At 42.4% G+C, this 27903-nt stretch overlaps 1 protein-coding gene across 4 annotated transcripts in view; it reads left to right on the forward strand.

Annotated features, from left to right (window-relative positions):
- The window catches only part of ptprb (protein tyrosine phosphatase receptor type b), a 103959-nt gene that overhangs the window by 64061 nt on the left and 11995 nt on the right, over positions 1-27903 (forward strand). For all 4 annotated transcript variants that reach the window (XM_059978443.1, XM_059978444.1, XM_059978445.1 and 1 more), the window contains 13 exons: positions 4250-4516; positions 7564-7845; positions 12194-12472; positions 15677-15826; positions 19867-20110; positions 20207-20304; positions 20460-20565; positions 24715-24789; positions 24892-24909; positions 24999-25080; positions 25216-25306; positions 27121-27197; positions 27555-27689. In XM_059978443.1, the coding sequence (XP_059834426.1) occupies positions 4250-4516; positions 7564-7845; positions 12194-12472; positions 15677-15826; positions 19867-20110; positions 20207-20304; positions 20460-20565; positions 24715-24789; positions 24892-24909; positions 24999-25080; positions 25216-25306; positions 27121-27197; positions 27555-27689 (1904 nt within the window). The remainder of the gene's footprint in view (positions 1-4249; positions 4517-7563; positions 7846-12193; positions 12473-15676; positions 15827-19866; positions 20111-20206; positions 20305-20459; positions 20566-24714; positions 24790-24891; positions 24910-24998; positions 25081-25215; positions 25307-27120; positions 27198-27554; positions 27690-27903) is intronic.

A 27903-nucleotide genomic window follows, 5' to 3' on the forward strand; every position in this document is an offset into this window, starting at 1 on the left:
GTGGCAGGGTGAAAATGCATCTCTACCAAATGAGGTGTAAGCTCCCCTTCCCTCCACTAGCCAGCAGGTCACTCTTGGGTAAAGCGGAGCACCTGCTTAGCATCCACCCCGCCCGATAAGGATCACGAGAGGCCATGGGGGCAGGTGGTGGATGGTTGCCTGAACAGCTGGTGCATATCACAAGTCCTGGTTATGTGACCACTGACACCAGGCAGACAATCTCTGAAGGGTATTGATAATAGTTGGGGTTACCATTCTTGTAGAGACACTGCCCAGAAGGAGGCAATGGCAAACCACTTCTGTAGAAGGATTTGCAAAGAGCAATCATGGTCATGGAAAGACTGTGACTGTCCAAATCATACTACTTGGAACGTAATGATGATGAATTAATCGGGTGCCCCCTATCTCTGATGATCTCCTTTCCAATATTGAATCTATTTGGCCGTGATGAGTAGACGTTGTAACCTCAGAAGGAATCATAACTGGAGTATCTGTGGTTTCATGCAATATCCACAAATACTTTGCAGGTGGAATCATCAGATAATCAGGTCTTGTCATTCCCTTCCCTTCTGAAAATTCCCCTTTTTAGTTATCAGCAGAAGATTTCCTTGATGTAAGTTCATTTAAAATTTATGTAGGAATAGAGCATATCCCATCCAAAGATTAATTAGATAATTGTTAATAATGCAGAGCAACCATTAAGCGTTTTGTAGAAATTACTGTTCCCCTAAAAACCAGACTGCAGACTCGAAACACTTTGTAATATTTCAGATATGTGAAGGATTTAATAAATAAGGTATTTATAATTTTAAAACTCAAACAGTAAAGATAATATTGGTGAAAATCTTGATGTTACTCAAGTTAAATTTTCAGAGGTTGTCGTTTTTATAAGTATTCATAATGTATCAATATCTCTGTTATTAGACTGGTTTACAATGGTAAGACTTTGGTTACACTGAATCCACTTCTCATCAGGAAAACTGTTTGGCATTTTCCTTTTTCTCTATTTATTTTCAAATTGAGCTTTTTTTGTTGGTCTTTATTCCAGTACCATTCCATTATTGACAAATTTTCCATTGCAGTTCTATTAGGAAAAATAAGAATGCTTTAGTAGTTTTGTGGTACCCCTCTTTATTTTGCTTTTCTTTGTCATTCAACCAGATTGGAGATTACCTTTGACCTTGATGCTATTTTAGGTTTTGCATAAATCTGCTTAACAATCCCAACAGCAAGTTCCACTTTTGCACTTTACACCTGTCACAATGATTCTGTCACAACCGGGGCTTCCCAGTAGCCAAACATTTAATTCTGATTCCCATTCGTGTTTCGATGTGTCAATCCATGGCCTCCTCTTGTGCCGACATGAAGCCACCCTCAGGGTGGAGGACCAATACTTTGTATTCCATCCGGGTAGTCTCCAAACTAACAACATGAATATCAATTTCTCCTTCCGGTAAAAAAAAATCCTCCCCCCACACTCTATTCCCCATTCTGACCCTTCTTCTCACCTTCCCTTTCTCCTGTGGTCCAGATTCCTTCTCCTCCAGCCCTTTATCTTTCCCACCCACCCGGCTTCACCTATCACCTTTCAACTAGCCTCCTTCCCCTCCCCCCATCTTTTAATTCTGGTGTCTTGCTCCTTCCTTTCCACCCCAAGAAGTTGACTGTTTGTTCCTTACCACAGCTGATACCTGACCTGCTGAGTTCTTCCAGCATTTTGTGTATCACAGTTATTCTTATGTTCAGTTTTGTCCACTAAGAAAATCAGTTTATCAGAACTATAAATAAGTGATGAGTGGAAAAAGTCTAGTGATTACCACTCCTATGCTAACTTATACCAACTATACTAAGTTGAGTAACCACTAATTTAAGTTGGTTTCTGTGAATTAAGATTGCTATGCGGAGCATTATATTGAGTCCAACAATTATTTATAATAACTTGAGGAACTGAAGCTGGATTCTACCTCAACACCATTTCTCCCACGTCTCCCACCCCTAGGGGCAGACAGTTTCAAAGGTGTGCTGACTCATTTAGATGACCTAATCCTTATTGTTTTTTATTATTGACGTAAAGGGCAGAATAGGACCTTTCAGCCCTTTGAGCTTCGCTACCCAGCAACCCCAATTTAATCCTAGCCTAATCATGGGACAATTTACAATGACTAATTAACCTACCAACTGGTACATCTTTGGACTGTGAGAGGAAACTGGAGCACTTGCTGGAGACCCATGCAGTTGTGGGGAGAACATACAGATTCCTTATAGACAGCGGTGGAATTGAACCCCGGTTGCCTGTACAGTAAAACGCTGTGCTAACTGTGCTGTTACCTCTCCACAACTAGGATGAATATCCATCTTGCATCTAACCTTGAGCCCACTGTGGATTTTCTATGGTTCTAATACTGTGGGTTTTTACAAAGCAAATGCAGTGATTACATTCTGTCTGATGAGGGAGTCCAGAGCACAGGGACATAGATGCAGAGTTTGTCAACTGAAATCAAGAGGAATTTCTTAACTCGAACCTGAGAATCTTCAGAATTCTTTACCCCAGACAGTTGTGGTCATTAGATTTCTGGACTTTTGGGAAATTAAGGGCTGTGAGGTTGATAAAAAAGCTTTAAACACTGGTATCAGTAACTTATTGAAATAAATGGAGAAAAAAATTCACTGTTGTTAGATGTTTATTCCTGTTCCTATTTGTGTTATTATCTTGACCTCTCATTTCATCAGGTCGTAGTCGTAGAACACTACAACACAGAACCAGGCCCTTCGGCCCATCAAGTCCATGCTGAACCATTTAAATTGTCTATTCCCATCCATCTGCACCAGGATTATAGACATCCACACCCCTACCATCCACGTACCTATACCAACTTCTCTTAAACATTGAAATCAAGCTCGTATGCACCACTTGTGCTGGCAGCTCATTCCACACTCTCACCACCCTCTGAGTGACGAGGTTTCCCCTCATGTTCCCGATAAACATATAATCTTTCACCCTTAACCCATGACGTCTAGTTGTAGTCCCACCCAACCTCAGTGGGGAAAAAGCCTGCTTGCATTTACCCTATCTATACCCCTCATAATTTTGCACACCTCTATCAAATATCCCCTTAATCTTTTACAATCTGAGGAATAAAGTCCTAACCCATTCAATCTTTCCTTGTAATTCAGGTCCTCAGTCCCAGCAAAGATCATGTCAGATCTGTACCCCAAATACATTTTCTTGCCTTTCAGTTAAACCTGTAAGTACATATTTTCCTGAAAACCTATTGATTTACAGACAACCTGAAAATTCCAATTGTCTCAATCGTTATGGTAAATGTTACACACCTGTGCATAAAATCACTTATTTTCATTCCTAATTGAATTAAACACCCAATTAGCTAAAGTGAGGTCAAAATAGCCAGCACTGTAGCGTATTGGCTAGCACAACAGTTACAGTACAGGAGAACCAGGTTCAATTCCCTTTGCTGCTTGTAAGGAGTTTGCACATGCTCCCCATGACCATGTGGGTTTGCTCCAGTTTCCTCACACAGTCCAAAAACACACTGGTTGGTAGGTTAATTGAGCATTGTGAATTGTCCCATGGGGGAGTTATCCCGGGGGATTGCTGGACAGTGTGTATTGAAGAGCTAAAAGGTCCTATTTCTGCATTGTATCTCAATAAATAAATAAGTATAAATAATTTGAAGTGCCTTCTCACTTTGAATTAACCCTTTAATATTTGGGTAGAGGGTACAAGGTAAAGAGGACTCTTAATCCTAAATTATGCCTCCCAAAGCTGACCTGACATCAAACAAAGACTCAGTAGGCCAGAACATTTGTCCCTCTGTTTTCAGACTCCTGGAGATAAAAGACCAAAATTTAATTTGACTTTTGGATTACACTGTGTGCCTGAGCATGAGGTTTTATTGATTTACTTGAGCCTTCTTCATTCAGCAGGAATATAATGAGCCAAATGACTTCTTTCCATATTGTAAATTTCAGTGACATTGTGAAAAAGCACATTGAAGTAACACAGGTCCTCGACCCTACCATTAGTAAATTATTCTAATTTCCAGCTTTTAACAGAATGAATCATATTTTTAACTCCAGAAATGTCCCTCTCTTTGTTTAGTGGGCTTGGTGTCTGCTGCAGAGTTGCGTGTGTTTTGATGTCAATGCTTAGATAAAACCTTTGCACAGCTTCTTTTTTCCTTTAATCTTCCAACTTATTAAACACTGAAATCTAATATCATCTGTTCAGTTCCAGCCCAGGTTACGCATCTGCAGTGGATGAGCATAAACCAGACTGACACCCTGCTGTTCACGTGGACCCCGGCTAAGGGAGAATTTGATTCCTACAACATATCACTTTATAATCCCAATGGCACTTTGCAGAGCAATACACTTGGAGAGAAAGTCGCGAAAGAGTGGTACTTTCAGAACTTGACCCCTGGTAGAATTTATCACATTGTGATAGTAACCCAGAGTGGCGAGTTGAGCAATAAAGCTGGAGCAGAAGGGAGAACAGGTAATGTATGATTAATAGTTAGTGAAATGTTAAATGATCTTGTAATAAATGTTAACTCACATGGCACTCAAAACGTCAAAGTAAAATTTATTATCAGAGTACATTTAAGTCACCACATACAACCCTGAGATTCATTTCCCTGTGGGCATACTTAGCAAATATATAGAACAGTATCTATTTCAGGATCAATAAGAGATCAACCAGAGTGTAAAAGACAACAAACTGTGCAAATGCAGATATAAATAAATAGCAATAAATAGCGAGAACATGAAATAACTAGATTAGAGTCTTAAAGTGAGATCATTGGTTGTGGGAACATCTCAATAGATGAGTGTAGTTATCCTCAACAGCATGATGGTTGAGGGGTAGTAACTGTTCTTGAACTTGGTGGTACGAGTCCTGAGGCTCTTGTGCCCTCTACCTGATTGCAGCAGCGAGAAAAGAGCATGATCTAGGTGGTAAGGATCTCTGGTGATGGGTGCTGCTTTTCTACGACAGTGTTTCATGTAGATGTGCTCAATGGTTGGGAGGGCTTTACCCATGATGTACTGGGTTGAATCCATCACTCCAATCTATGATGAGCGTTTAACACAACATTTAATGGAGGAAAATGCTAGAGGAGGTCGATTTTCTATGGGCATCCATGAGGAAACAACTGAACCATTTGATGTTGCCAATTTTTTTCACCAATCAGTGAAAGTTTCAGTATTTCTATTGTAGGTGAGGTTAATGATCAGGTTATTCAATGATCAAGTCCAGATTTAAAACCCAATATTGTTTTTGAAACTGAATGATGAAATGTTGTTGCTTTAAAAGGTTCATGCCTGTTGGCAGTACAACAGACCTGTATAAATATATCAAGTCCATGTGCTCTGCCTCTGAAATTGATTGAAGTCTTTGGAATGAATTTCAGAGAGAGTACAATGAGCTAATGTCACTGCATTGCACATGTAACAGGAGTCAGGAGACCAGTTTATACATCATCCTTTTAATATGGGCGGAATTCTGGTGCCAAGTATGACCTTGGTGAACCAAAGTGGTTTCAAGTCTGCAAAATGAAGCCATCAATGAGCATCAAATTAATAAAAATAAGCAACTGTTTTAAATGTTCTGGGAATAAATTGAAAGAACCATCCACACCCAAGGAAAAAATAGTAGAAACAAATCATCCCAAAACATCTGGGCTTTTACTAATTTTCCACAAAAGATACAGTAGAAATGTTGATGACTTTGGTGTCATGGAGCCTCACATGGTGATGCACGTTTATAACAGCCCACTGACATCTTCCCGCTAAGTGCAGGTTGCCTTCATGCCTACTGCCTGTCCTGCTCCTCTCTCAGTCCAAAAGCTTCTTCAGCAACACTTTCATATTGGCTTGACCCAATCTTTGCGGTTTGTGCAAAGCCACAATGATGCACCATCAATAACTCACACTGAGACGTAAGGCGAGATATCGGCTTTTATTGACTGGAAGAAGGAACCAGGAGTGAGTGTCCATCATACTATGTCCTGGAGACTGAGGCCGAGCGTCAGGCCTCAGATCGCCTTTATACAGGGGCCTGTGGGAGGAGCCACAGGAGCATTCAGCAGGGGACATGTCCAGACAGGCACATAGTTCACCACACACAACTAGTTGTCCTTTGAACAGGCATCCCTTCTTCCTCCATCCAATATTTCAAGTGAGTTAGTGAAAATGATGCATGTCAATATCACTCCCAAGTTCTGTTTCTACTGAAACCTCGCTCTGCCCACACCAGCCTTGGCCGGAACAGGTCCAGTGGATACGTATAGAGTCATAGAACCCTGCAGCACAGAAACAGGCCCTTTGGCCCATCTAGTCCATGCTGATTCATTAATCTGCCTAGTCCCATCAACTTGCACTTGGACCATTGCCTTCCATACCCTTCCCATCCACGTACCTACCCAACTGTCTCCTAAATGTTCAAATCGAACCCACTTCCACCTGCAGCTCATTCCACATGAGTGTTTGCCCTCATGTTCTCCTTAAACTGTTCACCTTTCACCCTAAACCCATGACCTCTGGTTGTTGTCCCACCCACCCTCAGTGGAAAAAGCCTGCTTACATTTACCCTATTTCTACCCTTCATAATTTTGTATACCTCTATCAAATCTCCCCTCTATCTTCTGTGCTCGAAGAAGTAGTCCTAACCTATTAAACCTTACTCTGAATCCTCTATCAATGCAGCTCACCTCTTCTCCTCTCATCCTTTCTGAGGTATAGAGCTAGACTCAGTGCCAGAACCTGACCGTTATGGCTTTCCTCTGCTAGGTTCTGCACTCACCCACCCACCCCCCTTTGCCGTTTATCCAAAGCAGTGTTCCTTTGCCGCAGGGGTATTCTGCAATGGCTGCCTATCCACTTTCCTCCTCATGACAGCCAATCTGTGTCCTGCACCTTAGGTATCCCTCAGCCTCCCAAATCATCTGGAGTTCATCCAGTTCCAGCTCCAGCTCCTTAACTTGGCCTGTTAGAAGCTGCAGCTGGATGTATTTCTTCCAGGTGTAGTTGTTAGGGAGGTCTCCTGTCTTACCACATCCAGCAAGAGGAGCATTCCACTATCCTGCCTGGCAGGCTCTGAACGTGCAATAAGAAAGAAAAAATAAATAACAAAAAAAAACCCTAACTAGGGGCTTCAACTCCTCTCACCAAAGCCTCAGAACCCCACTCTAACTCTGGCTCACTCACACGACAGTCACTCTGCTTGAACCTAACTTCTTTTTATTGAACCTTGCCAAGTGCGATAGAATGTCTCCTTGGGAACTGGAGCATGCAAAATGTATGTCAGCATTTAGCTTGTGAAGGACTGTCCTCTGGGGTGTGTGTCTTCCAAGTGTTGTTTCAGTCACACTAGTTGAAATGATCGCCAGTATAATCTAAGCAGGAAGAAGCACGAGAGAAGAGCATAAGTAACCACTGAAAATGTATGTATATCAAAAGCTTCCATGAATTCTGTAAATAGTGGAAAAATCAGAGTAATTTGCTTGGTGTTACCTTTATTAACAGCCTCTATTAATTCTTCCAAAGCCCCCAAGCCTCCAGGATCAGTATCTTTTGCTGATGTTACAAACACTTCACTTGTCATAACATGGCTCGGTCCTCCAGACTGGACTGATTATGATGACTTCGAGCTGCAGTGGACGCCAAAGGATGCCGGAGTTGTCGTTAATCCGTACAACACGGTGAAATCAAAAGGGCGTATCATACAGAAACTTTACCCTGGGCGTCACTACTCCTTCAAAGTGCAGACTGTCAGTGGAACGAAACTTAAATCATTTAGTGAACCCGTTCAAGCTGATATAAGAACAAGTAAGTGATAAGCTCATTTTTGTTACTGTTAAGAGCAAAAAAAAACATCCATTGTACTTACTGCTATATATTGTATATAACTTAAATGGCACAATTGGAATTGGTTTATTGAGATTGCCATGGGGATAGGTGGTGGATAGTTGTCTGATGCATATCACAAGTCCTGGTTATGCGACCACTGCCACCAGACACGCAATCTCTGAAAAGTATTGATAATGGCTGGGGTTCACCCGTCTTGTAACAACACTGCCCAATCAAAGGCAATGGCAAACCACTGCTGTAGAAAAATTTGTCAGGAACAGTTATGATCATGGAAAGACCACAATCGCCTACGTCATATGGCATGGCACATACCATTTAGACAGATCGGGACAGTATGCAATGCATTCATGGCGCTGTAGCTGCATTAAGGCAGGAGTTCCCAAATGGAGTCCACTGACCCCTTGCTTAATGGTATTGGTCTATGGCATAAAAGGAAGGCTGGAAAACCCTGCATTAAGGTAAAACAACAACAATGCAGAATGAAGTGTAACAACCACAGTGAATAATGGTGTTGGAGATGGCATCCGTCCTTCTAGTACTCACTTGAATTTAGAAGAATGCGGAGGAGACTCATTGAAACCTACCGACTGTAGAAAGGGCTACATAAGGTGGATGTGGAGAGGGTGTTTCCTATGGTGGGGGTATCCAGAGCTAGAGGGCACAGCCTCAAAATTGTGGGGCGACCTTTTAGAACAGAGATAAGGAGGAATTTTTTGAGGCAGAGAGTAATGAATCCATGGAATGCTCTGCCACAGGCTGCGGTGGAGGCCAAGTCTGTGGGTATATTTAAGGCAGAAGTTGATAGGTTCCTGATTGGTCAGGGCATCAAAGGATACGGCGAGAAGGCAGGTCTATGGGATCCGAGATCAGCCATGATAGAATGGCGGAGCAGACTCAATGGGATGAATGGCCTAATTCTGCTCCTATGTCTTAAGGGTGTTTTGGCATTGGAGTGACCTCTCCTGGGCAGAATGTATGGAGATCCTGGGATACCCAGTTGTCAGGATCCCCCTCTCAGCCTCACCAGTGTAGTCCAAAGGAGAGCTTATGAAGCAATACGTTTGGCACCAGCTTGGCTGAAGGAGCTGCTGGAAGGACGTTCAGTGACGTCCAGCCGTCTTAGGGACTCCACTCTGGATTTGCTGTCTGGGTTTACTCCATACCCTTTGTCTCTCCTGAGGCTGCCCACAAAGCAGTGGGGCTATTTACCCATAGCTGGGGATCTGGTTCACAAGCACCAGGGCGTGTCCGTACGCTGGTGGGTCTGCGTGCTATGTGTGCAGGGCCAGACCTCCTCTCCATCCTCTGTAGTTCAGCCTGAGTCTGAAAGGAGTTCAGTTTCTGTGTGTCACCTGTGAGGAGGTACAGCATGAGGCTTGCTGTTGGAGAGGCTGTGTGCTGGTGGGGAGAGACTTACACATTCAGCTCTCCTTTTCATGTGACTGCTAGCCAGCGGTGGAAACTGAAAGTGAGAGCGACAAGCACTACCAACAACACTACCACACTAGACTCATCACAACAACCATTTGACTCACAGGGAAACCATAAGCTGCAAGATAATAACGAGGCAGGTCGTGAGGTCAAGACTCTATCTTACCTTACTCGCAACCATTCAGTTGTCTTATAACAGCAGGGTAGAAGTTGGCTTGTGCTGGTAGTTCACATTTTCATGTTCTTTTATCTTCTGTCAAATGGGAGAGAGGTGAGGAGAGAATATCTGGGGCGGGTGGGGTCTTTACCGGGGCAGTGAGTTAACCATTAGGATGAGATTGCAAGTGTGGAAAATTTAGACAAAGTAGATTTGGGATCTTTCAGGTCAGTTCACTAGAAGGGCAGTAGCTGTTGTTGAACCCCGAAGTGTGGATTGGCAGGCTTCTGTACGTCTTCCCTGATGGCAGCAAGGAGAAGAGGGCATGGTCAGGATGGTGAGGGTCACTAATGATTGATGCCACTTTCCTGAAACATCGCTTTTTGACGACTGAGCGCACCTGTCTCTGGTAGCCTCTTACACTCCTGTGCTTTAGAGCTCCTATACTAGGCCATGATTCAACAATCAGAATACATATTTTAAATGCACGTGATAATTATCAGTACTGAAGACAGGAGTTCCCATCCTGGGGTCCACATGGATCCCTTGCTTAATGTTGTTAGTCCATGGCATAAAAAAGGTTGGGAACCCCTGATTTTAAGGGTGCCTGTTTGTACCACCACGCTTATAGACTAAACCTGTGATATCTGGTGTGTTAATTGGTGAAAGGATAACTGGTCTCAGCCTGACAAAAAGCCAGCTTACCCCTGTACTAATAAGGGAAATCTAAACATTTTTGGGATTATCACTCCTGCTGGAAAGCTCGTCTGCTTTTAGTGTTTGCCTCAGCTGTAATATCCTTCCTGGGTTGAATAATTCACTGTACAACCTCACATGAAAGTGATTTATCACAGAATGCCCAGTACCCTTTGAATGATAGCAGGAACCATTTTCAGCAGCATCCCTATAACAAAATCAGCAATTATATTTGATGTATAACTGCTGAGTAGGATGCAATGTTTTCACTTTGCCAGCTGTTTACCTCCACAACAACAACGCCTGGACCAATTTTATTTCAGCACGATGAGCATAGTATAAATTCAAGCATTTACAATTTATTTTTTAATACTGGTAGAATCATTCTTTTTTTCTCTTTGTTAATATTTTTGGATTATGTTTAAACAAAATCTTTGCAGAAATCGGGTTGGTAGGATTATTGAAAGCTGGATTAGAGATTTATGCATTGCTTTTGCAAATCATGTAATCTCACTCCACTGAGCCCGAGTCTAAATTGAGATGGTGGTTAAGCCCTCCTAGTACAAATTTAAAATATTATCAAATCTAGGCTATGGCATTAAGGAATTATTTCTAAAACTATAAAGGATCAGAAGAAACTAACTTAAGTGTATTTAAGTTATTAAATACACTTTAAATAATAAAGATCTTAATAAACATAAATTTTGTTTTTTTTGCATGTAGCATGTTCCTGTCACTATAATAGTTCCTACTGCCCGTTACATTGCTGGCATTTAGGGCTTCAGTAAAGGTCCTCCATATCTGGCAGTGTTCAGAGTTTCCTCTCGATTTTCATTACTGTCAGTCGTATAAATCCTGCGTGGAGTCTCAGGAATATTGTTGCACTCAGATTATAGAAGGATTCTTCATTGCTATTTCTGTAACAATTTTGTTTTACTAGTCAGGGGTTGTCAGCCCTGAGCTGAACCCCTGAACCTGGAGGACAGGTGGGCCACTCTTAGTCTGGCCTCTACCCTTTGACCTGTTTGACATGGGTGATCCTACCAAGAACCAAAGTACAAGGGCCTGGCTCCAACCAGCATACAGTAGCTCTCCAGGTCATTGAGGCACACAAGCCTCCAAACCACGACAAGGTCATGGTCCTCTTTAAGGAGAAATGCTAACTACAGAGAGCATAGAAAAAGATATTACTTGACTTATTGAGATGAAATTAGCTAGACAAAGTAAGAAGTTTTTTTGTGAAAATATTACACAATGTGTATGATGGAATAAATTAATGTTTTAATATGTAACTTTTTTGGCTCTTTATAATAGTTAAGTACTGAAGATAACTCACTCTCATGTGAGTTTGCAAAAATTAGATGTTCAACAAGAATGTTATTACATTTGGGGCTCTTCCAATTCCCTGCAGATGAGATTTCCAACAAGTTAAGGGTGAGAGGTGAGGATTTTAGCAAAGAGCTTCAAACTCCAAATGAAATATAGCTGCTGTCATGCCTTCTTTGTAATTGTATCAATATGTTGGGTCCAGGATAGATCCTCAGAGCTGTTGACACCCAGGGACCTGAACTTGCTCAACCTTTCCCGTCCTGATCAAAAACATTTTGGGAGCAGGGGAACATTATTGAACAGGCAAATTCTGAAGGATGGTTTAAAGAGATGTGTGTTCTGCTGTTGGTTCGGGAGACAATTCCAAATCCTTGGTTGTCAAGCTTCTGGCTGAGAAGATGGGCACAGTAGGGAGGGCCATGAACTGTAACATAAGATTTCCTTTAGAGAGGCATGTGTGCAAGTACTCATGGCTACATTGTAAATAAGCTTGAGCATAGACTTTCACTTAGGCTGCTGCCCTGTTTGGCCAACTTGCAACACCCATCTTCCTGAGAGTTTCCAATGCATGCATTTGACAAGCCGGGCTTACATTACATTAAAGCTTGCTTTTAGCAGATTATATTCCAAATTTGTAAAAAAAAAAGAACCAATGCTAATATGAAAGTTTCTATGCAATTTGCAATGTTCCAGAGCCTGACAAAATACAACATATCCGATGTCGGCCACAAAGCTCCACGGCAGTCTCCTGTTCATGGACACACCCTGACTCAGACTACAATGGCTACGACGTTGAGTGCTACCACCATGACAAAAAGGAGTTGGTGTACTCAAGAAGAATCGAAAAAGGGTTGGTTCAACATATCATCAAGGATCTTGAGCCAGACAAAAAATATTTAGTAGCTATAAAGGTCATCTCAGATGAAATGACCAGTGATGCTGTTGAGGACAGTGTTATTACTATGATTGATAGTAAGTATTCACAGTTAAACATTTAAAGGGTTTTTTAAAGTTACTAGTTTATCTGAAATTTAGGATGGAAGGCAACTTAATGACATGGTAGATTAGAAGAATCCTGTTCAAACAAAGTGCCCTGGTCACCAATATTGATGGATAGTGGTTGTCCATTGTATCCCACAATTTCAGGAATTGAATTGACTTTATTTCTTACATCCTTCACATACATGAGTGAAAATCTTTACATCTCCATCTAAATGTGCAACGTACAATTTAGAGTAATTTGTAATAATACTATTTGTAATAGTCAATATAGCATAGAAATACAATTGTATCAGCGTGAGTTAATCAGTCTGATGGCCTGGTGGAAGAAGCTGTCCCGGAGCCTGTTGGTCCTGGCTTTTATGCTGTGGTACCGTTTCCTGGATGGTAGCAGCTGGAACAGTTTGTGGTTGGGATGACTCGGGTCCCCAATGATCCTTCGGGCCCTTTTTACACACCTGTATCTGTAAATGTCCTGAATAGTGGGAAGTTCACATCTACAGATGAGCTGGGCTGTCCACACCACTCTCTGCAGAGTCCTGCAATTGAGGAAAGTACAGTTCCCATACCAGGCAGTGATGCAGTCAGTCAGGATGCTCTCAATTGTGCCCTTGTACAAAGTCCTTAGGATTTGGGGACTCATGCCAAACTTCAACCGTCTCAGATGAAAGAGGCATTGTTGTGCTTTTTTCACCATATAGCCAGTATGTACAAACCAGATGAGATCCTCGGTGATGTGTATGCTGAGGAACTTAAAGCTGTTCACCCTCTCAACCCCAGATCCATTGATGTCAATAGGGGCCAGCCTGTCTCCATTCCTGCTGTAATCCACAACCAGCTCCTTTGTTTTTGCAACATTGAGGAAGAGGTTGCTTTCTTGACACCACTATGTCAGGATGATGACTTCTTCTCTGTAGGCTGCCTTGTTATTATTTGAGATAAGGCCAATCAAGAGTTTTTGAAGTGGAAAAGCCATTGCACTGGGGCAGTTCCACTCTCTTGACCTCAGAAGTCCAGGTCCAGTGGTACGAATAAGTGTCATAAACTGGGGTCTTCCTTGGTTGCAGTGGATGACCATGACATCTTCTGTGCCTTATCATGCCCTTCGCTCTCTGCAGAGTTGCAGTACTGCCTTTCTAGCTGTTGGATCTCATCTGCCCAGTCCGCCGGAGCTGACTTCGCATGCTAGGACAGGCGTGTCCCTCTCTCACTGGGTATGAGGCCACCAGCTGCCCTCACCCGGTTTAGACCATTTGTTTCATCCTTCATGGAGTCCACACCGGGCAGCAGGATGAGCTAAATTGTGCAGCTTCTGTGCCTTTCTTGTCCTGAACCTAGGTAGTTTCCTGATAGTTTTTTGCTTACTTCATAGGTTGGCACGGTAGCGTAGTGGTCAGCGTAACACTTTAAGATCAGGATTCAATCCCCACCGCTGTCTGTAAGGAGGTTGCTCATTCTCCCTGTGACTGTGTGGGTTTCCTCCGGGTACTCTGGTTTCCTCCCACGTTCTAGAGACATACCAGTTAGGTTTAGCAAGTTATAAGCATGCTATGTCAGCACCCATCATTGACCAGCTGCCGCCAACACATCTCAAACTGGGAGCCTTGGCCAGAGTATAGGCAGCATTGACTTCCAAGCCTTTTGGCATCTGCTGTAGGTTCCCATCCTCCAGTGCTTCATCTCCTTCACCGTAGTCACTGCAGCCCTAAAAATTAGTTCCCTCCTCCAGGCACTTGTCTTTTTTGTATTTCTCAATACCAGTTTTGCCAGCCACTTTATTCAGAATCTTTCAGAATCAGAATTGGAATCAGGTTTAATATCACCAGCACACATCCCGAAATGTGTTGTTCTGCAGCAGCAGTACAAGGCAATACATAATAGAAACATCATTATCATAAATTACAGTAAGAAGTGTAATTATTGAAAAGGTTAAATTAAATAAATAGTGCAAAAATAAAGATTTAAAAACTAGTTGGTTAGTGTTCATGAGTTCAATGTCCATTCAAAATCGGATGGCAGAGGGGAAGAAGCTGTTCCTGAATCATTGAGTGTGTGCCTCCAGGCTCCGATACCTCCTACCTGATGGTAACAGTGAGGAGAGGGCATGTCCTGGGTGAGGGGGGTCCTTAATGATGGATGCCACCTTTTTGAGGTATCGCTCCTTGAAGATGTCCTGGATACTACAGAGGCTGGTGCCCATGATGGAGCTGACTGAGTTTACAATTCTCTATTTTGATCATGTGCAGTGTCCTGCCCCCCCCCCCTCCCACCTATCCCAGACGGTGATGCAGCCAGTTAGAATACTCTCCATGGTACATCTGTAGAAATTTGAGAGTGTCTTTGGTGACATTGATAATTATCTTATAGAATAACACTGTACCACTACTAATCAACAACAAATTACATGACATGTGTCAGTGATATTAGTTCTGATATAACTCATCACCATTGATTTGGTACATTGTAGTTATTGTGGCACCTACAGAGAACAGTGTAATTGTATTTGCTGATTTCCATGGAAACATCGACGGTTTATTCATTTCCATGGATGCTGCCTGACCTGCTGAGCTCCTCCAGCATTTTGTGTGTGTTAATTGAATTTTGATAAAAGGAAATCACGCACACATGTGATGTCTTTCTCCGGGGACACATTTCAATTGATTTCAATTTTGACTACTGACAGCAATCTATTTGCGATTTCTTGTTGTGGGGGGGGGGGGGGTGGGGGTTCAATGGTGACGTTTCTTTAATCTTAAACTTCTTTCTTTTTTGTTTCTCACTCCAAGTTATTTGTTGTTCTTGTTCCTCTCCAAGCCTTGTGGCACATCGGGCGGCAACCTTGCCGTTTCTTTAGCATTTACCTGTTTTTACAAGGTCAAGTTGCTACTTTGATGCTCAGCCCAACACAGATGGAAAGCATGCAAGCAGCTGGCCAGATTCGAACATGCCTCGATGCCCGGTGCGGATGCCACTACATCACTGACCAGCTCCAAGTTATTTAACTTCTGTAATAATGTTATTTTGACAGATTAGTTTGGTGTAAGCCATCATTGGTTTTATACAAAATGCTGGAGGAACTCAGCAGGTCAGGCAGCATCCATGGAAATGATGAAACAGGTCACATTGTGTGCATAAAACTAAAAGCTAAAAACTTATCCATGTGTACTTTTCCTCCAGGTCCTCCACCTCCACCGCCACATATCCGTGTTGATCATAAAGCCGTCATCATTACCAAGTCCACCATACATTTCAACTTTAATTGCAGTTGGTTTAGCGACGTCAATGGAGCCATCAAGAACTTCACTGTGATAGTCTATGAATCAGAAAGTAAGTATTATTTGTCATGGCTGCCACAGGTAACTAATACTGATGAACATAACTCAAGGGGGGACAAAATATAAACAGTTATGTCTGGATTGGCATCCTGTCCATCAGCCCATGCTCCTGGAGGAAATAACAAATGCGTGTTTCAAGATTTTAACTCCAGAGCTAATTTGTTTCTATCAAAGACAGGAAAGGTGGTGCAGTAGACCTTTTCCTGACTCTTCATTGTGTCTACTTACATGGTTCTTTGATGCTGAATGAAAAATGAAGATTTACGTCTTAACTTGGACCAACCTTCTAATAGAGGGGCAAAGCAAATGAGGCTATGGAATCTCAAAATGTATTTTAATATAAATTCTGCAAGTTTGTATGTACTTCAGTGAGGGATTTTTCTGACTTTTGGTTGAACTAGCTTAAGGTCTGGAACAGTGGTCCACCATTTAGAACTGTTGCCTCACAATTCCAATGATGATTCAGTCCTGACTTCCGTTGCTCTCTGTGTGGAGTTTGCACGTTCTCCCTGTGACCATTCAGGTTTCCTCTAGATGCTCTTTATTTTCCCTCCTGAATCCCGAGGCCATGTGATTTGGTAGGATAATTGGTCATTCTAGATTACACTGAGTGTGTTTGTGAGTGAATCTGGTGAGAGTTAATAGGAAATTGGGGAGAATAGAGTGCGACAAGTGAAGAATTTTAGTTTGTAGTCATTTGACAGCACCCACTCAATGCGTTGAAGGGCCCGTTCTGGTCCTCAATGATGCTTTCGGTGCATCACATACATAACTGTAAAACATTCACCCCCATTTATTCATGCGAGATGTTCAAACACCATCCTCACACAACAATCTCCTCACTAAATTCTGATCTTTCACTGTGGTTGGCCACCCGATTCCACTCTCTGTTTTCTGTCCTGAAGCCAGCCAGTAACTATTCCTCTACAGGAGGTCTAATTCAAGAGCCTGATAACAAAAAGCCAGCTTCTATCCCATTGTTATCGGACTTCTACGGTGATAAGATGGACTATTTACCTCAACATCTACCTCGTAATGTTCTTGCACTTTATCATTTACCTGCACGACACTTTTGATAGCTTTTACACTTTATTCTTATTTACACCTCACCTTGTACATGGCTATTGTCTGCTCTTTCTATTATATATAGGCATCCATTAGTCTTAAGAGACAATGGATTTGCACCTTGGGAAGTTTCCAAAGTGCAGGCCTCGGCAGGGTTGTATGGGAGACCGGCAGTTGCCCAAACTGCAAGCCTCCCCTCTCCATGCCACCGTGGAGTGCAAGGGAAGGGCAAGGGCCAATACAGCTTGGCACTGGTGTCGTCGCAGAGCAATGTGTGGTTAAGTTCCTTGCTGAAGGATACAACATGCTGCCTTAGCTGAGGCTTGAACGAGCGACCTTCAGATCACTAGATCAACGCCTTAACCACGCGCCAGCACTTTCTATTACATCCTCAGGAAACAATGAATATGTTTGGCCAAGCAGGGTGTCCTTGTGAAAACCATGCTGATGTTTCATTATTACTTTTCATATCTGGATGTTCTTTTTGTCCCTGCTTTCGGAGGCATCCCATTATTTAGTTGGCAGTTGTATAGTTCCGTAGATATGTTCCTTCTCCCTTCTGAAGCATAGGTATTACATCTGCTACTGCCAGTCCTCTGGCACTACATTGTTTAAAATGAATGATTCAATATGTGCAGTACTGCTTATCTTTAAAAGGAGCTTGTTCTCATCCTCCTCCTCCTCCCCCCACCCCCACCTTCTTACTCTGGCTTCTTCCTCCTTCCTTTCCAGCCCCGAAGAACGATCTCTGCCTAAAACATGGACAGTTTATTCCTTTCCATTGATGCTGCCTGACCTGCTGAGTTCCTCCAGCAGAGAGTGTGTGTGTGTGTATGTGTGTGTGTGTGTGTGTGTGTGTGTGTCTTTCTCTCTCTGGATTTCTAGCATCTGCAGAATCTCTTGTGTTTATCCAAGATTCTTTTAAAAAATGTGTGAATACAATCCACCTGAACATTATACTCTTCATGTTTGTTTAACCTGTTTAATAAATCTTCTTTTTCCTTTTTAAATGTATTTATTTCATGAAATACCTATGCTCCAATGTCAGGTGTAGCTCGGTAAATCCCAGTGCAAAGCAGTGCTTAGGTAAGTAATAACTTACTTATTCCCATCATCCCAACTGGAGCCTAGGTTGCCAAAAGCAGCTCAACAGTCTTTTGTCCTAGGCCAGTCTTTCAAGTTGTTCCCAGGTGTAGCCCATCTTCTTGGCGTATCCTTCCTCTGCCCAGGATGGGGACCTCAGAGCTTCTGATGGCCTTTCTGTAGCTCTGGGTTTTTACAGGACTGGGTTGCTAGCCCCATGCCCAACTCTTCAACAAATCCAAGCATTTGCTCCTTCCACCGCAGTGTGTACCATCTACAGAAAGTACTGCAGGTACTCACTTAGGCTCCTCAACAGCACCTCTCCAAACCCACAACATTTCCACCAAGGAGCACATTGCTGCAGTCACACGGGAACACCACCACCCAAAGGTACTCATCCAAACAGCTCACCATACTGACCTGGAAACGCGTGGGTCCAAATCCTCTGTGCTGTACCACAGTACCTTAATTGTTTCAAGAAAACAGCTCACTGCCACCTTCTCAAGGACAATTAAGGCCATTGCCTTTCTTCTGGGGAGTGTCTTTACAAGACGGGTGACCCCAGCCATTATCAATACTCTTCAGAGATTGTCTGCATGGTGTCGGTGGTCACATAACCAGGACTTGTGATCTGCACCGGCTGCTCATACGACCATCCACCACCTGCTCCCATGGCTTCATATGACCCTAATCGGGGGCTAGGCAGGTGCTGCACTTTGGCCAAGGAGACCTGCAGGTTAGCGGAGAAAAGGAGCACCTTACACCTCCTTTGGTAGAGACGTATCTCCATCCCACCAGTCATCATCTTTTATTGATGTGCCTGTAACATATTTTTCTATTTTTGTATATTCTTTGACAACTTAATTTTGTAGTTCTTCTTCATATTCTTATGTTTACAAAATTTCTTTCCTAATCTCTTGGCGTTTCCTCTTAACTGATCCCATATTGTCTGCACTTAACATAATCTTTCCTGCTCGCAGTTGTTTCTTTCTTCTTTATCTGGATATATTTAGTTTGTTGTTTCTTTTCACTGAAATATATTTTTCCAGTTGTTAGTTTATATACTGTTACATGTTTAAAAAAAGTCAAATCTACTGATGTACACAAAACAGCAGAGAGGTGGAAGACTGCATACACTGGAACCTGGAGATCCTCAGCAGTATCTGTGGGGGGACAAAGTACAGCCAGTCATACACAGAGGCCACATTTGGTACCACAGAAATCCTGAACATTTTGTCCTGTGTTTTCACTGGGGATATACTCATAACAGTGTAACTGCTGGATCTAGATTCCAAAGCCAGAGCCTCAAAATAGAGGGAAGTTCCTTTTAAAACTGAGGTGAGGAGGAATTTCTTCAGCCAGAGAGTGGTGAATCTGTGGAATTCATTGCCAAGGATGGCTGTGGAGCCCAAGTCACTGGCAGTATTTAAGAAAGAGATTGATAAACTTCTTGATTTGTAAGGGCGGAGGGATTAAGGGTGATGGGAAGAAAGCTGAACAGTGGGGTTGTGAAAAGCAGCCAAGTGGTGGAGCAAACTCAATGGGCTGAATGGCCTAGTTCTGTTCTGTTATCATATGATCTTGACAAGAGTGAGGGGAGGCATGGTAGCATAGTGGTTAGCACAAAGTTTTATAGCACAGGAGACCCAGGTTCAATTCCTGCCGCTGTCTGTAAGGAGTTTGTATGTTCTTCATGTGACTGCATGGATTTCCTCCGGGTGTTCTGGTTTCCTCCCAGAGTCCAAAGACATACAGTTGATAGGTTAATTGGACATTGTAAATTCTCCTGTGATTAGGCTAGAATTAAATCGGGGATTGCTGGGCTGTAAGAGTCTATCCACACTGCATCTCAATAAATAAATTCTTCAATACTTCTGTTTTTAGGTACCGATAATTCAAAGCCAGAGAAACAGCACCCTTTGCCATCTTATCTAGAATACAAACACAACAATTCAGTTCGAAACTATCAGACAGATTATTTTTCAAGCAAGTGCACAGAAAACCCTGATGGGACATTCCAGAACTTTGAAATAAAAATTGGAGCTCAGATGGACAGACTGGGAGGGAAGTGCGAGAAGGAGCAGAAGACGTTCTGTGATGGCCCTTTAAAATCCAAAACATCATACAGGTCAGATCTCTTTGAAGAACTCCACATATTCTCACACAGTGTCACTGTTTGTAATTCTACAACCTTGCAAAAACTGACGTGTGGTCACTCTTTCAGAATCAGTGTACGCGCCTTCACTCAGCTGTTTGATGAAGATATGGGCAACCCATTATTTTCTGACACCTATTTCTCTTTGCCCATTACCACTGATTCAGGTAGGTGTTTGCTTGACCAAATCGACATGAACGTAAGAGTGGAGAAATTATTAAGCCTTGTACTTTGATAAGCTCAATAGATACTACAATCATTTTAAATAGATTCTAAGCTGAACATTTTAACTTGATGGCACAATTTTCTGTTCCAAATTTAGAGCCTCTCTTCGGTGTCATAGAAGGAGCAAGTGTTGGTGTGTTCCTGATCATTTTACTCATTTCAGTCATGGCTGTCATACTTTGTCGAAGAAAAGTGAGATCTCTGTGAGTATTTCTACAGTTTCTACATTATTTCGGGCTAGTTTCACACTCTGAATCTTTTTTCTGTCCACGTACCATCAAAATCTTTGTTACTATGGATTCAAGGTACTTCAGGAGTTTGAGCAACAGTTATTACACCTCAGCCATCAGGCTCCTGAACAGTGTGGGTAACTTCACTCTCCTCAATTCTGAACTGATTCCACAACCTATCGACCCACTTTCAAGGATTTTACAACTTATGCTCTCAGTATTATTTATTATTATTATTTTGTATTTGCACAGTCTGTCTGCATTTCCATATTGGTTGCTTGTCATCCTTCATTTCTGTCCGGTTTTTCATTGGTAATATTTTATTGCTTTGTTCTACAGTGAATGCCCACAAGAAAATCAATCTCAGGGTTGTATATGGTGACATATACATACTTTGACAATAAATTTTCTCTGAACTTTGAACTAACTGAGGAGCAAATGTGAGGGTGATTACAGATGTGTGTAAGAATTAGCATTTGTTTGTTATGTGCCATGTTGTATGACATGGACGATCATATTCTTTCCGTGACCGTGATCGTTCTTGACAACCTTTTCCTGTCGAAGTGGTTTGCCATTGCCTTCTTCTGGGCAGTGCCTTTACAAGACAGGTGGCCCCAGCCATTATCAATGCTCTTAAGAAATTGTTTTCCTGGCGTCAGTGGTCGCATAACCAGGATTTGTGATAAGCACCAGCTGCTCAAACGACCATCCACCACCTGCTTCCATGGCCCTGATCGAAGAGGACTAACTATTTGCTACATCTTGCCCAAGGGTGACCTGCAGGCTAGTGGAGGGAAGGAGTGCCTTACACCTCCTTTGTTGGAGACATATCTCCACCCTGCCACACATTTGGAATAACAGGGTTAACATAGTAGATGATTTTAACTGAACTGATGCTGACTCGGATTGCCCTAGTACTGAGGGATTAGATGGGGCAGATTTGCTGTGTGTGTCCAGGACAGGTTTCAGTAGCATAGTGGTTAGCACATCGCTTTACAGTTCCAGCGATCAGCAATCGGAGTTCAGTTCTGCATTCTTCCCGTGCCATTTTGATTTCCTGCAGGTGCCCCAGTTTCCTCCCACATTCCAGAGACATCTGGATTAGTAAATTGTGAGCGTGATTTGTTAAAGCTGGAAGCATGGCGACGCTGGCAGGCTGCCCCAGCACATGATTGGAATGCGTAGGTTATTGATGCAAACGATGCATCTCACCATACGTTTTAATGTGCATGTGACCATTAGACAGTCCTAATGGGAAAACACCTACAATTTAGCTCCTGGGCAAGTGGTTGATTCATTGGTAGAGAAGCACTTTGGGGATATGATCTTAATTCTACTTATTTTCGTTTATTGAAATACAGCACAGACAGGCCTTTTGAGCTGCACCACCCTGATTTAATCCTAGCCTATTCATGGGACAAATTGCAATGACAAATTAACCTACCAACTGGTACATCTTTGGACTGTGGGAGGAAACTGGAGCACCTAGAGGAAACCCACACGGTCACAGGGAGAACATACAAACTCTGTGGAGACAGTGGCAGGAAGCTAGTCATGGAAACGAGGGCAGGTCTTCAACCTAAAGTTATAAATTGTGGGAAAGCTAATTTCAATAGCATTGGACAGAAACTCTCAGAATTTTATTTGGAGAGGGTGTTTTCAGGCAAAAGGGGGCTCTGGCAAGTGAGATAAGAGTTCAGGAACAGCGGGTAGAGAGAAGGGTAAGGCTGCCATTTTTAAGGATCCCCAGCTGTTGAGGGTTTGATCAGGAAAAAGGAGGGGCATGTGTCAGATGTAGGCAGCTAGGATCAAATGAGTATCCTGAGATGTATAAAGGATTTGGGGCACACTTAGGATTGAAACTTGGAGGACCAAAAATGGGCTGTGAGATACCTCTGGCTGATGAGGTAATGAAGAATCCAAAAAGATTCTATAAAAATGTTAAGAGTACAAGGAGAGTAGGTCCCTTTGGGGTTAATTGTGGGGGGGGGGGGCCATGGGCAATCAATGGGGTCTTAATAAATATTAGTCATCTGTATTTACTGTGGAGAAGGTCATGGAGGCTAATGATTTCTGAGGAGGGAAGAGTAATATCCTAAGCTTCTCAACATTATGAAGGTAAAGGTGTTTACAGGTATTGAAAAACATAAAGGTGGATAATTCATAAACATGAGAAAGTCTGTAGATGCTGGAAATCCAGAGCAACATGCACAAAATGCTGGAGGAACTCAGCAGGCCAGGCACCATCTATGGAAATGAATTTCAGCATTTCAGACCGAGACCTTTCTTCAGGACTGGTGGATAAATCCCTGGAGCCAGACCTGGCCATATCCTAGGAGAAGCAAAGGAGGAGATTGCTGAGGCCTTGGCAGAGATCCGTGTATCTTTGTTAGTCACTGGCCCGGCACCCAAAAAGTAGATGATAGCTAATGTCGTGGCTTTATTTAAGAAGGGTGGCAGGGAAAAGCCTGGGGTCCATAGACCAGTAAATGTTACATTAGTGCTGAGAAAGTTGTTGAAAGGAATTCCAAGACACAGGATTAGCTTGCATTTGGAAAGACAAGGACTAATTAGGGATAGACACTTGGCTTCACTCATGGGAAATCATATGTCACAAGCTCTTTGAAGAGGGGAGCAAGAATATTAGGGAGGAAAAGGCAGTAAACATTGACTTCACCACCTCTAGTATGGCCTTTGATAAAGTCCATGTGGTATGCTGGTGCATGGAATAGCCAATTGAATACAAAATTGCCTTGATGGGAGAGGCAGAGGGTGCCAGTGTAGTGTCACCAGGGCCGGTGCTGTGTCCTCTGTTGCTTGTCATCTATATTAATCAATTGGATGAGCACATAGGTGGTGAGGTAAGTACATTTATAGATGAAACCAAAATTGGTGTTAAAGTGTACAGTGAAGAAGGTTGTCTAAGGTTCAAGAAGGAAAGTGCACAGGGGAGTGGCTGATGGAATTTAACTAAACGATACAGGTTTGGCAAGTTAAAGTAGGTCGGGAATTAATGAGTGACGGCTTTGGGGAATTTTGTAGTCTTTGATGTTACAAGTATGTTGTCTCTAACAGTGGGAACTCTGGTAGATAGGGCAAGGAGGAAGGTGTATATCTTCCTCATTGGAGACTCTGAGTCTGTATCAGTTACAGTTGCATAAAACTTTAGTTAAGCACACATGGAGTATTGCGTGCAGTTCCAGTCTCCACACTATAGGAAAAGCACGATTACCTAGGAAGGATACAGAAAGCATTCACAAAGATCTGGCCCGGACTGGAAGACTTAACTAATTAGGGAAGATTGGCGATATTAGGGTTGTTTTCCCAGCAATGAAGGAGGCTGGGAGGTGACATGGTAGACGTGTACAGGCATAGGTATAGGAGATAGCTTGTATCTGTTTCCATGGTACTTATGTACTGCCCATTACGCCACCGGCATTTAGAGCTGCAGTGAAAGTCCTCCATCTCTGTATTGAAAGATTCTTCATTGTTGCTTCTGTAAAACAAAAATTAGTTTTACCTTTCAGGGTTGTTAGCCCTGAGCTGAACACCCGAACCTGGAGGACTGGTGGACCACTCTTAGTCTGGCCTCTATCCTCTGACCTGTTTGGCATGGGTGACCCTACCAACAGCCAAAGCACAAGGCCCTGACTCCAGCCAACATAGATCTCCAGTTAATGAGCTACCCCAGCCTCCAAACCCTACGACAAGGTTGCAGGTTTTTGATGAAGGGATATTCTAAATGAGGGCATAGGTTTGAGGTGAGAGGGAGGAGGTTTAAAGGTGATCTCACCAAGAGCAGTTGATATGTGGAATGAGGTACTAGAGAAGGTGGTGAAGTCGGAAACAGTAACAGCATGTAAGTGACATCTGGACAGTATTGAATGAGCAGGGTGTGGAGGGATTTGGAATTAATACAGACTACCAGGATTAGTATGGATAGGCATGGTGGTTGGCATAGATACTGTGTCTGTTTCTGTGCTGCACAACTCTGCGATTGTTTTTATAGAGAATATAGTACAAAATCGGGGTTAATCTGAATCTTTTTAGGCTTATTAGGAAATGTCCATTTTTGCCTGCTCCTAAAAAAATTATTTACCTGCAATCTGTTTACAATTGCAGCAGTGCTGAGGCCAGAGCACCGTCAAAGCCGAAAGACAGGCCGTCCTCGGTAAACGTCCCTCTCGTACAGGGAAGGTAAGAATTTCGGCATCTACAACTTGAGTTTTCTGGTTGCTCAACAAAGAAAATTTGAAGTGGAAAGCACTCACTGGGCTTCTATTCTGTGTTTCTTTTCAGGAAGCCTCCAGTCTCCAGGTTTGTCTCTCCACTATTTAACATTGACATTTAATGAAAGTGTGCATACATTTGTTTCTTACAAATCAACTCCATCTAATTCATTCTAGAGAAATTAAGGCCAACCTGTTTGAAAATCAGTTTACCAAACTTCAAGCAGATTCCAATTACCTCCTGTCTGAGGAATATGAGGTACGAGTCTAGCCTTAATCAGTTTTTGAATTACACTTTTTGTTTTGTTGATTTTCTGTGATGAGAGGGGGCATCAGTATATGTAAAGGTTATCTTTCATCTTCACATACTGAGCTACTGTTTTCCTTTTGAAAGGATTTGAAAGATGTTGGAAGAAACCAGTCTTTTGACACAGCACTTTTACCCGAGAACAGGGGGAAAAATCGATACAACAATATTCTGCCTTGTAAGTGTAATAGCTCTCATGTCACCAGTTTGCTTACTCTGGAATTTAGTGCTACCCGGTTGAGAAATGGCTAATAGTTGTTCCACTCGGCTGCTGATGTTGTTGAGCGTTTACTGACATACTCTAATGAGCTTGGTAAGCCACTTGATGGCTGAAATTTCCTTTCCATTGGGGAGGCCGTGAGGGGAAGTTTGTCCTTGAGTGAGTGATGGAGTGAGCCACCAAGATCACTTAGGAATTATGAAGAGTGGGTGGGTGATTGATTCAGTATCTGAACAGGCTTGTGGGCAGTTTACTGCGAAGTATTTGATTTATTCCAAAATGCATTTCTTGCTTTTTTTCATATACACTGTATATCCAGTAGTTGATTCATTATATAGAACTACGTAGAAAATGCATCATAGAAGCAGGTAACTCTGCTCATCTGGTCCCTTCAGTCTGGAGCATTTGTGCTTCCTTCCTCATCCAGCTCTTTCAATATAAACTTCTATTACCTCCACTGTCTAATGTTTATGTCACCTACTTTTAGGATTTATCTGGAATTTTAGTTCTATGATAAATGAATTCAAACTACTGGTGCAGAAGTCAGAAATAAAGTCAGAATATCCTGGAAATAATCAGCAGGTCTTTGACCTGAAGTATTCACTGATTTTCTTCCCACAGATGCTGCCTGCCTTGCTGAGTATTTTCTGTTTATTTCTTCAGTCTTCAGCCTGATCTAAAGTTTGGCTAACCAAGTTTTCATGCCCCCACATAAAGTTTGTGAAGTTGACTGGCAGTATTGCCTTTCCCTTACTCAGAATTGAAACAGAGATGTGTGGTCCCTGATGGAAGTGCACAAAGAATTTGTAACTGCAGTATCATTGCTGGTGTGAAAGCAGAAACACTCAGAAGGCCAGGCAGCATCTGTGATTAACATTTCAGGAGTGGAAACCTTCAACAGACGCCAGCGTTTTCTGTCTTCACTTCTCATCTCCATCATCTGTGTACTTATTTTTTATTTTTATTAACCGACTGCTGAGATGCATGTTAGATGTTAAATTACTGTCCTGAAGATGGCCGCTGAGGAGAAGGAAAGCATAGGGAATAAGGGGCTTTTGTTTACACAGGCGCACATCCAGTGTCACCCACTAATTACGTCCTGTGCCTTGAGTAGCCTCTCCCCACAGTGAACTGTGGGCTGGTCAAAAGCTAACGGAGGGAAGGAGCGTCCTACACCTTCCTTGGTTGATACGTGTCTCCACCCCACCACTTGTGATAGAGTATCACAGCTTAAAGGACATAATAAATTGAATCCTTCTGTTAGAGTGAATCTGTGAAAACTTAAACCCAGAAGAATATCTTTAACAAAAACAAGGAACAGGTTTCTCAAAAGGATGAGGGTTGTGAAACAAACCCTTCACCAGTCCCAGCCTGAAACATCAACTGCTTACTCATTTCCATGGATGCTGCCTGGCCTGCTGAGTTCCTCTAGCATTTTGTGTGTTGCTTTGAAATAACTTTGAGTTTATTTTTATTCATGAGGCTTGATAAAAAATTTTAAATTTTGTCTATATAAGAATTCATAGGACCTTAAGTCATAGGGCACAGTTAGGCCATTCATCACATCGAGTCTTCTCCGCCTTTCCATCATGGTTGATTTTATCTGATTTGCCTGAGATGGATGTAGCTATAATGCATTTTAACATCTTAGCTAAGTTATCTTAATTATATGTAGAACATCTTTAGGTTTTTTAAAGTACTGTATAGTCAGAATGCAACTACAGAACAATAGACTGATTACTTTCCATAATTCCCTTTTTGTTTTCTATTAGATGATACAACCAGGGTGAAATTAACCTACATTGACGATGATCCTTGTTCAGACTACATTAATGCCAGCTATATCCCAGTAAGTTAGACAAGTACTTTGATCTTCTTCTTCTTCTTGAGCCCTCCTGGGACATGGGCCAATGATAATAACTTGCCGGGGTCCTCTGTCCTGAGCCAATCTTTCACATTGTCTTCTTGGTGTATCCTTCCTCGCCTAGGGATGAGGTTTTGGAAATTCTGTTGGCTTTTCTGCAGCACTGGATTTTTACGGGTCAGGTTTGTTAACCCCACGCCCAACCCTCCTCTTTTCGCAGGCAGGCTCGGGACTGTCCATAGTGGAATTATCTAACTATATCATATGATTCTGCTGCTTTTTGTGTTTGAATGCATTGAAGACTTCTGCTGATACAGTTCTGATTGCTTTTCACTATTTTAGGGCTGCAATTTCCGAAGAGAATACATTGCAACACAAGGCCCCCTGCCCGGCACCAAAGATGACTTTTGGAAAATGGTTTGGGAACAAAACGTTCACAATATTGTTATGGTCACCCAGTGTGTAGAAAAGGGAAGGGTAAGTATTCCATATTACTTTTTGACAGGGATACATCTTTGACTTGCCAGCAATTTTATATACATAGCTGTAAGTTGAGAATTGTCTTGAAGGTGCTGGGAACCACGAGTGGGTAGAGCAATGTAACAGTACTGACACTTGGCTTATGATCCAGAGAATATAATCTCAGATCTTACAGTGAGGAAAAAACACATCTAGAAATAAAAGTACTTAA

This window comes from Hypanus sabinus, chromosome 8, assembly GCF_030144855.1.
Source record: "Hypanus sabinus isolate sHypSab1 chromosome 8, sHypSab1.hap1, whole genome shotgun sequence".
Classification (NCBI taxonomy): domain Eukaryota; kingdom Metazoa; phylum Chordata; class Chondrichthyes; order Myliobatiformes; family Dasyatidae; genus Hypanus; species Hypanus sabinus.